We start from the raw sequence: 13,869 nt of genomic DNA on the forward strand, positions 1-13,869 counted from the left end.
AAGTTAAACTGAAACCATTAAGATCTTGAAGAACTTGAACCTTTTAGATATATAAGTTTTCATTACGCTGAAATCCTTTAGATCTTAATGGGTTGACTGTCAAAATGGCCTTTAATATAAGCTAATTTTATAAATCAAATTTCTACTATGCTAAGTGTAATGTGTATTTTTTCATTAAATGGAATAATAATATTAAAGTTTTACAAAACTCACAGAGGAAATCGGTGAGCCATTTTGGCTGATTGTAATGCTCGACGGCCACGCAGACGGTGTTAAAGAACACAAGAACGATGACGAACCAGTAGAACTGTTGTGATTTGACGGAATTGCGTATCCAAAACCTAAACCTTTTCTCAGCTCGCCAGAATTGTAGGCACGTGCCCTGCTTCTTCACCTTCGACTTAAAGTAGGAGGCTCTCGAGAACCCTACAAAGTATAATAACACTTTTTCAGCATAAAATTAATAAAACATTTAAAATATATTTTACAGTCCAGTTGATTGTTAAATTGAACGATATTGTATGTATTTTTGTTTTAATGTAAATTACATAATTTTTCTTTGACTTCAGAATAATTTTTTACACTATGTCTACATCTTCACGTTTCGTACTACTTACTAAGCTATTTCTGCGACTATAAATACAAAATTCAAATTATATAATCTAAAGTATGATAGAGAATCTATTAAAGTTTTTTGAAATATTTGAACATTGCGTATAATGACATTCTTATAGAAGTTTTGAGGATAAACCGACAATGAGGATAAATAAATATTAAGGCTTTCCTACACAAAATGTATAAGTATAGCACAACATAGCATAAAATTATTTGGACCAATGAGTATCTATTATAAAATTGCCATATTGATTTAAATAATATATTCATTAATCTAAACAGCCTTAAATATTATATATCATGTTTATACATTTTGTATGTTAGAATTTTTATGATCAGAAAAAGAAATCAAATATTTCTAGAATTATTTTATCAATTGGAAGAATTAGAAAATTTTATTTATTACCGGTTTAACAAAAAATAGATATAAGAATAGACACACAAAGTTCTATGCTAATGTATTCTACTAAGCGGTTACCACTATTATATGGCGATACGTATATATTGTGGCTATTTATTACTATTATTACTATGTGTGAACGACAGGCTGAAATTAGCCCATCTATCAAATTCTATAGGATGGGATTCAAACACTACTCAGGAGATTCAGTTTCTCGTTTGACAACACTAATATTCTACTGTTCTGTCAGTTTTAACAAACTAAAATTATATAATCGTATATAACTGAATAATAAAAACATTAATCACAATATTCCATCACCACATGGTACACTTAAACAGTGTAGAAATATTTCCGCCGAAAACATTGGCACTTAATGATAATAATGATAATGTTATTATCAATTGTTTAATAAAAGATTTGCGATTTCATTTCAAAAATTCATTTCACGGAAAAGATTATTATATGCTATAATTATTAACGTAAACAAATTTTTTGTATGTTGAAAAATTAGAAATTTAAGATGATAAGAAAATGGTTTTAATCCTTTTTTAAAATTATATATTATATATACACACATTATTTCCTTATTTAAAAAAAAATTCAGAACAATATTCATGCAAATGTTCCCAGACTCAAAGAAAATCTAATATTTATATATCGTGATAACTAATACATAAAAAAAGCAATATCTAAAAATTTAAAAAAATTAGCTCCGGAGTTTTCCGATCTGTCTCTCGCGCAGTCCACGTGATCTTAAGTGATACATATCAGTCACAAAATTAGCAGCAGTCGATCCAAGTAATTGTATAATAGAATGCAATAATTACATCCTCTACCACGAGTAATCACAGGCTTCGATTTTAATACCATATAAATAATACATAATCTAGCTATGCGACGACCATACTTCGTCTGAATGTGTAAAGTGGCCCTTTGCCAGTTTATACTTTTACGCAGAGAGCAATACATAATTTTGTATATATTAAAATTACATAACTGTTACAAATGAGCATTTCAATTATTAACATTTTTGTGTGATAAAAGATATTCAGATATTTAATTAATTTTTAATTATTATTCTCATTTTTTAAAAGCTTATATCAATGTATATAATTATCAGATATTCAAATATTTCAAATGATATATACGCTGAAAGAATATTTTTAATCCGAATTAGGCTGAATAAAATTATCTAGGCCTATATCATTTATAAAATAATGTGAGAAGATTAATTCTTACATGTTTAAATGAAAAAGAGCGATTATTAATACATCCTGCATACGCGAATAGGCAAGTAAGTCATTTACCAAGCAATAGCTCATATCTAATCATGTACTTGTGATCGTGTACGCGCGATATTACTTGTACGTGTGTATATTACCAACAAAAATTTTTTTAAATAAAAATACAAAAATAAAACAATTACGTAAGATTACAAATACAGCCTTATTTTTACGTAGCTCTTTGCGAAAAGTCATGGCATTCACGGTTGTAGTTACCTTTGAGCTTTTTCTTAGGCACTGAAACAAGAGGAGCATCTGATAGCGTGTGTTTAGAATATTCATCGGCAAAAATTAGAAGAAGTTAATTTTCAGCGTCGTTCTTTTCTTTTCCTTTCGATACGTAAGATAAATCAGGCGTGAATCCATAAAGTATTAACAAATACGTCAATAAACGTGGAAATACGCTAACGTGCCAATATATAAATGGAGAGAAATTTTAGAACAAGAGAAAAGGCGGGTCAAAATCTTGAATCAACGACTTCCTTCACACCAATATGAATTTTTAAATCGCAAATGTTTTGTATTTTTCAAGCATGGAATTTAATCCTTAACTAATTTTATGATTCACACACATAAGAGAAAGAGAGAGAGAGAGAGAGAGAGAGAGTATAACCATAATACAACTTAAATTTTCATAAATTTTATTTCTAAATTTCGTTAAATTTACTTTTTAATTGCTTCACTCTTCTAGAGGAAATCGTTGATTCATATATGTATAACATAGGTTCTGACTACTATAAGAAATCATGTAAATCTTTACTACTTAAACTTGATCAAATTTCGAATATTCTGAAGAATCATCAACTCGAAATGTAAAAGAGATAAACAAGAAGAAGAGAATACTGGGTACAATTGAACATCAAGTTGACCAAATACAACTCACCATCGTCCTCACCGTCCTCGCCTTCCTCCTCCTCTGTGTCGGTGCTCTTGCTCTTGCCGAGATTTTTCAGCTTTCTTTTCTTTGCCGCTGCTCTTCTTCTTGCTGCACAAAACAAAAAAATATGTTAAGCCACGCAAACCTTCATGAAAATTACGACTTAAATAATCTTTCATTGAAAATATATAAATTACATGTCCGATATTTCGAAAAATATTGATAGAATTATTGAAAGAATCATTCACAATTTGCAATAATTATATCATTATATGTTGCAAAGTATTTTGTATTTTGTGATCTAATAAATGTGCATAAATCGTATTATCAAATTATATTTCTATATAACATTTACATGTAACATGTACTGTAGGAATAACGTGTTATTTCTCATGCAGTAAAAAGCGAAAAATTACATTGATTGTTAATCCAGCTATTAATAAAATTAATTTAAATTATAAAATATACCATAGGAATGTCTTATTTAAGCTGATTACAGCATTTAATACATTTCTAACAAAAAAAAAATTGAGAAATTGAAATTTGACTATGTTGAAAGAAATGAGGGTGCAAGTGCACTTTGAGTACACGGAGCATTCTATATTAATATGTACGAACACGTTTCGGAATATAGATCGCTTTGCAAATCTTTTCAATCTTATAAAAGTGAATATTCATGATATCGATATATGTGTTGCATTATATAGACCTTCTAATATGTGCATTTTCTCCTCTTCCGTGGTCCTCTCTTCGGCAAGTATCACCTCCTCTAAAAAGTAAACGTTACGTATTAACAATAATTAATATTACGTGCATTATACTTTTATACACGAAAAAGCGACACGTAGAGAGTCTAGCATATACGGTGAGCTATAACTTTTGCAGGTACACTGTTTACAAAATAAATGAATTAAAATAGATCGATAAAAGATTATATATGTTTAACTCTTTTGCCATTGCATAATTTTTTAACTTTCACTATCGTGTTTCACAAAATTCCCGTCAAAAATGAAAACGAGATAAAGTTGTAACATAATATTGAGACATTACAATAAAATTCAAACAAAAATATAAAAATTTTAATTGTTTAAAATTCTCAATATCAGTATTTATGCACTGATAGAAGAGTAAGAAATTTATTACTTAATTTTCAGATTTACAGAGATTATAAAATATTAAATACATTTAATGCAAATAATTATTATTTTCTTCTGTCAATTTTAAATATTATATTATTTTTGAAGTATTTTATACGCGGTTTGTTTTATACTACCGATTTTTTTAACAATGTTTTCTCAGTCTTTGCGAAATAAGGTTAATCTTTTTTAATTCATGTGTTTTGTCTACGGCAATTATTCTAACCTGCTTTGCAGATCCAATTGAGGTAACAATTCAGTTCGCGCTCAAGCTGCTGCTGTCTTCGCAACTTCAAGAAGGACTGCCGGTTCTCCACCTTTTCTCTCTCCTTCGCAAACTCTCTACAAGCGTGATGATACAATACCGATGATATGGCAGCTTACTCAGGAGCATAAAAGCTAAGCTTACCAGAGGACTTTCAGGCATTCCGCCGTTAATATTCTAGCGGTACTGCCTTGTTTAATAAATCAACAATATTTATACTTATTTGGGGGAAAATGCCAATTGAGAGTATTAAAAAGAAATGATTTTTTTTCTTTATTCTTTTGCAGAATTCTTGAAACTAGCTTACGCAGGAGAGCAATGTATCATACACGAGATTATGATGAATTCATTAACTACTATTCTTGCATATATTTTAATTTCTCTTAATCAAAATTAAAAAAATATTTAGTGTTAATTAAATGGGCCTAAAAATTCACATTTCTATAAATATATAATTTGCATCGTATTCTCATTGCATGTTCAGCACTAAAAAATTCCCATTTTTTTCACACAAAAAGCATATAATCTTATAATACAATATTAATAACAAATGTCATATAATTAGAGATATTAAATCAGCCGTAATTTACAAATAAAGAAACTTAAGAAAAGAAAGAAGCTTAATATTTTTTTAAATAAAAAAGATAAATGATATTTAAGATGATTAACTGATTATTATAAACTAATATATTTAATGTATTTTATTTTTCTGATCTCATAGCAGTGCTAAATACGCTAAAAGAATACGGTTTATGGCACACTAATGTCAGGCAACATCTGCTAATTGAAGACCTGCTTGAGTGATCCATTTTAAGTAGGAACTGAACGCAGTGGTAAAGAGTCGTTTGCTCTTCGCTTTCCGATAAGCTGCCCGCCGTTCGACGCGCGTTCTTTCATTAGAAAACTCCCTGACGAGGAAAGAAAATCATTCTGAAATAATGCACTTCGCGATCTTGTCGGATGAAAGCGATTGTCGGTCGATAAATGTAACAACTGAGCGGATAGACCGCGGAGTGTTGTCAAAAGGGACACATACTCACCCGCTCAAGACACCAAGAACTAAGTTCAGCATGAAGAATGATCCAAGGACGATCAATGGTATAAAGTAAATCCAGTTGTACGTGCTGCCAAGAGCGTCATTTGTCTGCAAATTCGATTGGAATCAATATGAAAACAGTAATGTGGCTTGTACACATATGTACCGGTTACACAGCCGAAGATATATTAATTAACAGCAAAAGTTATATGCAACACAGATACACAGAGGCACTGGCACTGTAATCTCGTTGTATCAAACACGATGTGGCAAATGTGATCGTACAAGTGTGAGAGCTCGAATTTATTTATCGTTATTCGATAATATTCATTTCCCTTCACAAAGAAAAATTTTATCCCACATGAAGGGAAGATTTGATCTAAAAAAAGACATCATAGATTGAACATTCGTCGATCGCATTTACGCAAGACAACATCGGTTTCATGAAACTTCAGTATCGCTGGTGGTAACCCGTGGAAAAAGAATAGGGCGAGAGAAACATGCCATTTTTTTTATAATAAAAGAAACTAATCTGGGACTACTCGCTACATCTCTCTACTCGTTACTCGCTATCTTAATAAAGACTCTACAGGTTTTCAAATACTTAGCACGTTGACTGCCATGATAGCGATTAGTTAAAATTTTTTAAAACGTTTATAAAAATAAATGTCATTTATATAAACGAATCCATTAATATAAAGTTTTGTACAAGTGTAAATGTACAAACTTACAGGTGTTCTAAATAAAAATATTTATCATAATTTAGATGTCTTATGATCTAATCAAAAACATGTATAGATCGCTGTTATGTTTACCTTTAACACGTAAGGTGTTTTTAAACTTAAGGAGGGCATTGTACTATATACAATAAAACATACAAAAAATTCACAAGGCAGACAATGTGTTAAACTAAGGTATATCGAAATTTATAATTTAAAAACTATACTAGATCTGTTTTTATAAAAATTCTCCAAATATACAATATATATATAATTTCGAAGCATGGCATTTTCTTCCGTCTGACATTTTACCGCGGGCTACCCTATATATTACAAAAATCGATGAGGTAATCGAAATTTTTTCGAGATTTTCGTAAATAAATAACGATTACGTTACAGACGATGAATTACGTTGAAGGGTTTCAAAATAATCTATTGTTTACAATAACAAATATATAACAATAAAATATTGTAAAATCCTTTGTGATCCATTGACTGCAGAACATTAACCTTTCCATGATCAATAAAAAATATATTTTTATCTATCACGAAAGGGTCAAGCACAATAAAAGGTATAATTAACATTGAATATTGAAACATCGAAAAAGAGAGCTGGAACTGACAGTGTTATACTGAGCAAGGTGAACATATACGTCAGTGTTAGCTGTTTCCGCAAGGCATTCTTTACCCCGAAAGCCGCGGTAAATTTGGCTAAAGCCGGACACAGAAAGGAGGCGAACATATGCATATAAGGAAACCGAAAATTGCGAAAGAAGAAGAGACACTTAGAAGCGGATGGAAGAAAGTACATGTATCGAAACAGTTAAAACGATAATATCCTCTTTCTTCTAAAAGGGTAAATTTACGAGGGAAAGAATTATTTAGTTTAGTACAAAAATGCGATATTCGAATCGCGAAGCGGTTAATAAAGGATTGATGGGACTGGGCAACAACATTCTACGAGAACACAGAGATTTGAGAATGTTCGCTATCGTACCTTTTGTATAACGATATTGCGAGGACAAATCGTGCGCGAGAGGGTAAAATTTAAACAATAACAGAAAAAAATGAGCGAGAAAAAGAGAGAGACAAAGAGAGAAAAATAGAGAAATATGATAACAGATAGAAAGAGAACGAGAGAAAAAACTTTAACACTGAAGAACATATTTCTTGTTTTACCCAGTACAATATGGCAGTCCAGCCCTCCATAGTGATACACTGGAAGACAGTGAGCATGGCGAATCCGATGTTATCGAAGCTGGTGATGCCGGAGTTTGGTCCCTCCCAGTGATCCATGCACGTCGAAACGTTCGCGTCACACACGTGGGCCCCGGGTGGGGCTTCATTTCTGTTGTCTGCGCTACACGGACTCGGCATATCGCCCTCCTTTACGATTTCATCTGCAACGTTCAATATTGTCAAAATATTTCATATATTATAACGCCTGAACGGCCTGAAAGAGAATTGAAACGTATATGTATATATTTTCTAAGTAATCAGAAACGTAAATTATATTTTTATATATTTGCAATTTTCTTTCAATCTTTTGTATGGTAAATTGAATAATATAGTAATATGGTAATATATATAATAAAGCAAGTAATATTATAAGCAATAGTGTTGAACAAAAATTTCTAGAAGATCAACTGAGTACACTCACTGATGTCCATTATATTGTAACATGTTTTATGCAGGGTACCCGAATAAAACTCGAGGCCGATGATGGCGAATATCACGATGGCGAAGAGTACCAGCAAGCCGATCTGCAGAAGCGGCGCCATTGCCTTAATAATAGACTTGAGCACCACCTGAAGACCTATTCGCAAAAGAATTTCCAAAGAGTAAGTAAGCCTAACCACTGTACCTACAGAATTGATGTGGAATTCTTTGCTCGATATTTGCGTGCATTATCGCTGATCTCATTGCCCAAGAAATTGTACGTAATTTTTTAAATATAGATAAACATAAGATTAATATTTGATGAAGATCAACTTTTAATAAGAAATAAGATAATATTCTTTCTATTTGACGGAATAATGATTTACAAGTTGATCAAAGTTGTCGTCTATAGGTTTTGTAATATTCTCATACATTATTTAGATTTTATAGTGACTTGAAGTAATCCCATATTTAAAACATATGTTTATTTGATATAACTCGAAATGATTCTGCGTCCAAGAACTAGAATACCTCCGCCGCATCTAAATACAACATCGAGCTCTGAGTAGTACTATCTGAACAATACTACTAACATAAAACGAACAATTCGACAGAAAGCATTCTACGGGTAATATACAAATATATTTGCGATTAAATGTGACTAACTCTGATCTACTTGACTTCATATATCTGTTATTCAAATCCTTATTAAATCTATTAGCCACTATTCGAGAAATAAATATTCTCGACGGCGGATCGTATTCGATCTTCGAGGTATCCAAATCTCAGACACGAAGAAGTTTCGAATTGTTTGCATTCATTATTCATTACCAAGTAAATTTTATCGAGCAACGAGATCGTTTTATTTTTGTCGCACGTTTAGCGCCAAAATATATTCATCTAAAAAGGAACATATCACATTTGAAATATTTTTCAAATTAATATTTTCTTATTTAAACGTGCATACGTAATATATAGCAGTAGAATATAGAATGAAATGAAACATTTAGCGCTAAATGTACTTTTAGCTTGAGCTCACACCTTCATCTAATACCACATGCGCGCATAACGTATGTTCAACAATAATTTAATGATCGAATATGATTATTTATTCAAAATAAATGTGAGATTCATTTACACACACAACAAACTTAAAAAATATTAATTTTTAAAACCTTAAATGTTAAGTTTAAGGTGTAAATATCTATTGTTAAGGTGTGAGCATCTATTTCGTGCGTTATTTACGACGATCTCGCCGAGGATTTCGTTTACAACGGGATTTCCCCAGCAACGCGAGACCTCTTTGGATTTTCGAGCAGAACTCCTTCGAGTTCCAAAAAATCGATCGCTTTCCAATTTGTACTAATGCGCTACTCACTCGGTATGCCGGAGACAAGTTTGAGCGGTCGCAACACGCGTATCGCACGCAACGTGCGCAGATCCATATCCAGGTCTTTGCCTTGCGCCGTGATGATCCTGCCCCAAAAACACACACACCCCGCCACACTTTACTACTTACTACTCTATTACACTAATACTCACGCTACTCTTAAGTACTTATACTACGTCCACTAGATGGTTAACTAGCGTTCTTTCTAGCCTGTGGAGATAATGCTATCAGGACGATCGAATGGAATTTTTATATGTAGAAGATCAAAGAACTCTGGTAAATTAAACTTCGAGAACGCAAAATGAATATAAATAGATATTTACAACAGAATGTCTGTCCGTGATAAATCCCAAATGAATCGTGTAATTTAATAAAAAAAGTACTTATAATTTAAAAAAATGTTTCAAGTTTAAAACAGACTCTTAAAAAAGAAGGGGCACCTTTATTTTTGTATTACGGTTAAGCAAATATCAAATTCACACATTTTTCTGAGCTTCTTTCTTTATTCATTATAATATAAATATCAATTTAAAAGAAATCGATAATCTGCATCTGTATTAATTTATTTTAATATGATATTTTTAAAGAAATATTATTAAAGTACCGCGGTATATAATCGCAATTTTAAATTGTAAAAGTAGTTAATAACATTGTGATTCTGAATTTTTAATATGCTGAAGGGAAAATATTTTCTTCTATTTTAACAAATTTAACGTTATAGTAAAAAATAAATGATCTGACAGGATAGGGCAATGTTCTACTGAAAAGGGCGCTGCGAAGGAATAAGATCGATGTATAGATGTGTAAACATATCTATGTATGTATATACGTACATTCTATGTATATACGTAGACTATGTAAAATACTGTATATCTAGGTCTAGGAGAATGTCAAATGCTGAGACGAGCTAGTGATAGTGGCTATAATCACACCTAAACTCGGCGCTCGTTTCTCGAAGATATCAGTTCACCCCGTACGGTCATCGACCGCCACTTATCTATTTCTGACTCTCTCGAATAGCAGAAGCTTTTCGAAAAGATTCACATCAATCCATAAAAGATAGATGAACATTTGTTAAATTTCTTCTAAACTGCTAGACAACGAATTCAAAAACTCTATATTTTTTTCATTTATTATATTCTGACATAACAAATGTTCTTCGATTGTAGGACCAAATATTTGAAAAAAATAATTTAGTTCTATACTTTAAAAATATCAAAATTAAACCTAAAAATATCATCTCAAATATCATATTACGAAGCTATTAAATATTAGAAGTTTCAGCAACTTTCAACGCTAAATATTCTTTCTAATTCTGAAAATAGAAAATAAAATAAAAAACATTTATTTTAATTTTGAAGATAAATTGCATAAGAGTAATAAAGATTACAAAATAAAAAAATATATTTCTGAAATAGCTAAATATCTGAGGCTAATTACGATATATCGAATATTTTTCCATTAAAATATGTACTTAATTTCTGCGTTATAAATGGAAAACGTCCACTGTTAACAATGTGCTAATGAAAATGGTTAATAAATGAAAAACAAACTAGCTTGTGATAAAGTTGATAGAAGCAAAAATTGCTAATCCTAGCAATGTAAATTGGAAAAAGGTGATCGTCTTCTAAAATTATGGACACTCGCAAAGCAACGATTTGTTCTGTCGTGAATTTCTAAAGGAACGGATTTTAACGGATTTGCCGTTGAGCGTTATCTGCTCTAGGACACGTACCCATTTAACAATGTATAGTCGTCTCTATTATTTAGCGCAACTGCAGCTAAAGATAGCTAATCGCTAAATATAGGCACTCTGTGGGTCATCACATCTGTGTGCGTGTGTGTGTTTTCTTTTTTTCCCCTGTCCACCTGTTCGTGAGTGCGCATCCTCGATGTACGGAATTGGAGACGATTGATCCTCAAATCATCATTAGTTTGTTCCAATAAGAAAGCATGATACACTTTCGAAATATTGAACTACTGAGTAGTTAATAGAGTCTTCCTCTCTATTACATACAGACGATTTAAATATTACTTCCTAACACTTAAAGGAAACAATAGTTAATTCCAACTTGAAATTGGCGATTAACGATGCTTAAATTGCTCTCTACATTTTTCTACGTATACAGAACAAATTAGAGTTGTTATAAATGCGTAGAAATATAAGAAAAGCTACAGTTACTTTATCTATATTCTATATTGTTACAAGAAGACATAACTACAGTTATTTTTATTATATTTAGTAATTATTATTATTATTGCTTTTCTAAAATATAATTTTTTAACACACATATATCTGTCAGCAAAAATTTAATCAAAAAAACTTAATATTGTATAAAAAATATTTTATATGTGTTAAACACAATATTAAACTTATTTATTATATACATTACCGCGGAAAAATTTCAGCATATATACTTATTACTTATAAAAATTTCCATGTATACAATTTACATGTTATATTTTTTAAATTCATTATAGTACATTATGAAAATTAAAAAAACAATTTATCTCTTCTATTTTTTAGACTTTTTATTTCTTTAAGCTTAATCTCCTTAAGTTTTGATAATAAAAGTTAAATTTTTGGTATTCTATCGACAAATTCTTCAAGTGTCTTAATCAAAGATTTGTATTTAATCTAGCACTTAATCTTTATGAAAACACATTGTTTCCATTCTCCTATTATTAGTCATTATGACATCCAAATATTTATCGGCGTCTAGCGCAAAATTTGAAATTCATATACATTTGCTTTTTAAGAAATTTATAATTTTATGTACATAATTATTTTTCGACATTTTATAATTTTACTAAATACTTTTATGATCGAAAATAAGAGAATATATATTATATTATAATTTTATATTTTATAAATGAAAAATGAATTTGTTGATAAAAACATAAGACGTGCTGAAACTTTTGAGTGATAGAGTATATCTATGTGTGCATATACATGTATATATAGACGAAATACAAAGCGTACACACAGAGAAATATAATTTATATAAAAATGTATAGAAATATTATATTATTATTTATTATTCAACAAATATATATTGATTATTAACTGAGAGCTAACTTTACCCATCACTAACTCTATCAACTGATCTAAGACACCCATAGCCTTTAAGCGAAGGTTAATAAAAACGTACATATGACGTTATACGCAATTAGAAGACTAACGCAGGAAACTAGAAGGACGGGAACTAATAATATATATAGATATGTGTATAGTTTAAGTCGATGCTGCTTTTGCTTGCCAGAACTAGACGTCATATCAAGTATAACTAAAGTAGCGGAATCGGCCAAAACTGAAAGGATCGAGCTAAGTTTCGGTACCGAAAAGACATTAAAACTATGTTTGTAGCTATTGAGAACCGCACACAGATTGCCAGGAGACACAAGATGAAAGGACAAGGGGTTAAAAGAGGAACAGAAGGCTGGTCGTTTGCTGCTCGACTTATTAGCTCGACTTGTTACTGGTAGGAGTTTTTTTCTTTGGGCTATTTGTTAGTCGCTGTTCTTTCGCAGAACTCTGACTGACTCACTTGGAATTTTCGAAACCAGCTTTAGCGGTCTGAGGACCCTGAAGGAACGTAGCATACGCAGGTCGACTTCCACGTTTGTTTCAGCGAACACGGTCATCGACCTAATCCAAGGATTACTCTAGAATCTATCTGACCAACGAGTAAGGCGATCGGCATGTTTCCTTAATTCCTATAGCTGGAGGAACCAGTTTCTGGACTACGTTGCCAAGATATTAAAATTTTGTGAAAGATTGTGTAATAACAACATTACTGCTATCAAAATTTTAATCAGAGAGAGATAACGCTTATGTAATAATTATTAATAAATCCGTTTATATTATATATCGTACGGTAATATATCAATTTTTAGAAAAAAAATAAAGTCACTTTAGTTTATCATGTAGATTTTAAAATGTTATCAAAATTTTGTTATATTAGACATAAATTACTAATTACGTCAGCAAGGCATAAATAGTGTCTCATTTAGCAATGTTAGTCAAACCGATTCCTCCAACATCTTGTTTCCTCATAAGGATGTAATTAGGGAAAGAGGTTTGTTTTGCCACTCGCTTCAGCCGCAAATTAATTAATAGGTGAAACAATGTTTACTCTCTTGAATAATTAATATTAATGATCTGTCCTATATTTATGTGAGTAATGTAAATGTATGTAGGAGAATGTGCAATAATGATTTTTGCTGCAGATTTCAAACAGAAGCAATGCTAATTTCAAACAGAAAAATCGCTTATTATTTCGTGTAAACATCATGATATTAATTTATAACAGTTTTCATGACACTAATGTGTCAATATAAAGAATTCACAATCTTAGGAAATCTTTTTTTTCCAAGAACATATGAAATGTTGAAGATCACTGATAGAAGATCCGGAACCCTTATAGAAATTTAACACTAATACTAGCCAATTAATCACTTATTTTCAGTATTAAAAGTATTGTTA

General features: G+C 30.9%; 1 protein-coding gene across 1 annotated transcript in view; it reads right to left on the reverse strand.

Moving 5' to 3' along the window:
- cac (calcium voltage-gated channel subunit cacophony) overlaps positions 1 to 13,869 on the reverse strand; it is a 56,178-nt gene that overhangs the window by 40,694 nt on the left and 1,615 nt on the right. Inside the window, exons 3-10 of the mRNA XM_018551229.1 lie at positions 12,932 to 13,032; positions 7,995 to 8,150; positions 7,514 to 7,734; positions 5,620 to 5,723; positions 4,541 to 4,656; positions 3,888 to 3,947; positions 3,181 to 3,286; positions 214 to 416 (exon numbers count right to left, since the gene is read on the reverse strand). Coding sequence (XP_018406731.1) covers positions 214 to 416; positions 3,181 to 3,286; positions 3,888 to 3,947; positions 4,541 to 4,656; positions 5,620 to 5,723; positions 7,514 to 7,734; positions 7,995 to 8,150; positions 12,932 to 13,032 — 1,067 coding nt within the window. The remainder of the gene's footprint in view (positions 1 to 213; positions 417 to 3,180; positions 3,287 to 3,887; positions 3,948 to 4,540; positions 4,657 to 5,619; positions 5,724 to 7,513; positions 7,735 to 7,994; positions 8,151 to 12,931; positions 13,033 to 13,869) is intronic.

Source organism: Cyphomyrmex costatus, unplaced genomic scaffold (genome assembly GCF_001594065.2).
Source record: "Cyphomyrmex costatus isolate MS0001 unplaced genomic scaffold, Ccosl1.0 scaffold135, whole genome shotgun sequence".
Classification (NCBI taxonomy): domain Eukaryota; kingdom Metazoa; phylum Arthropoda; class Insecta; order Hymenoptera; family Formicidae; genus Cyphomyrmex; species Cyphomyrmex costatus.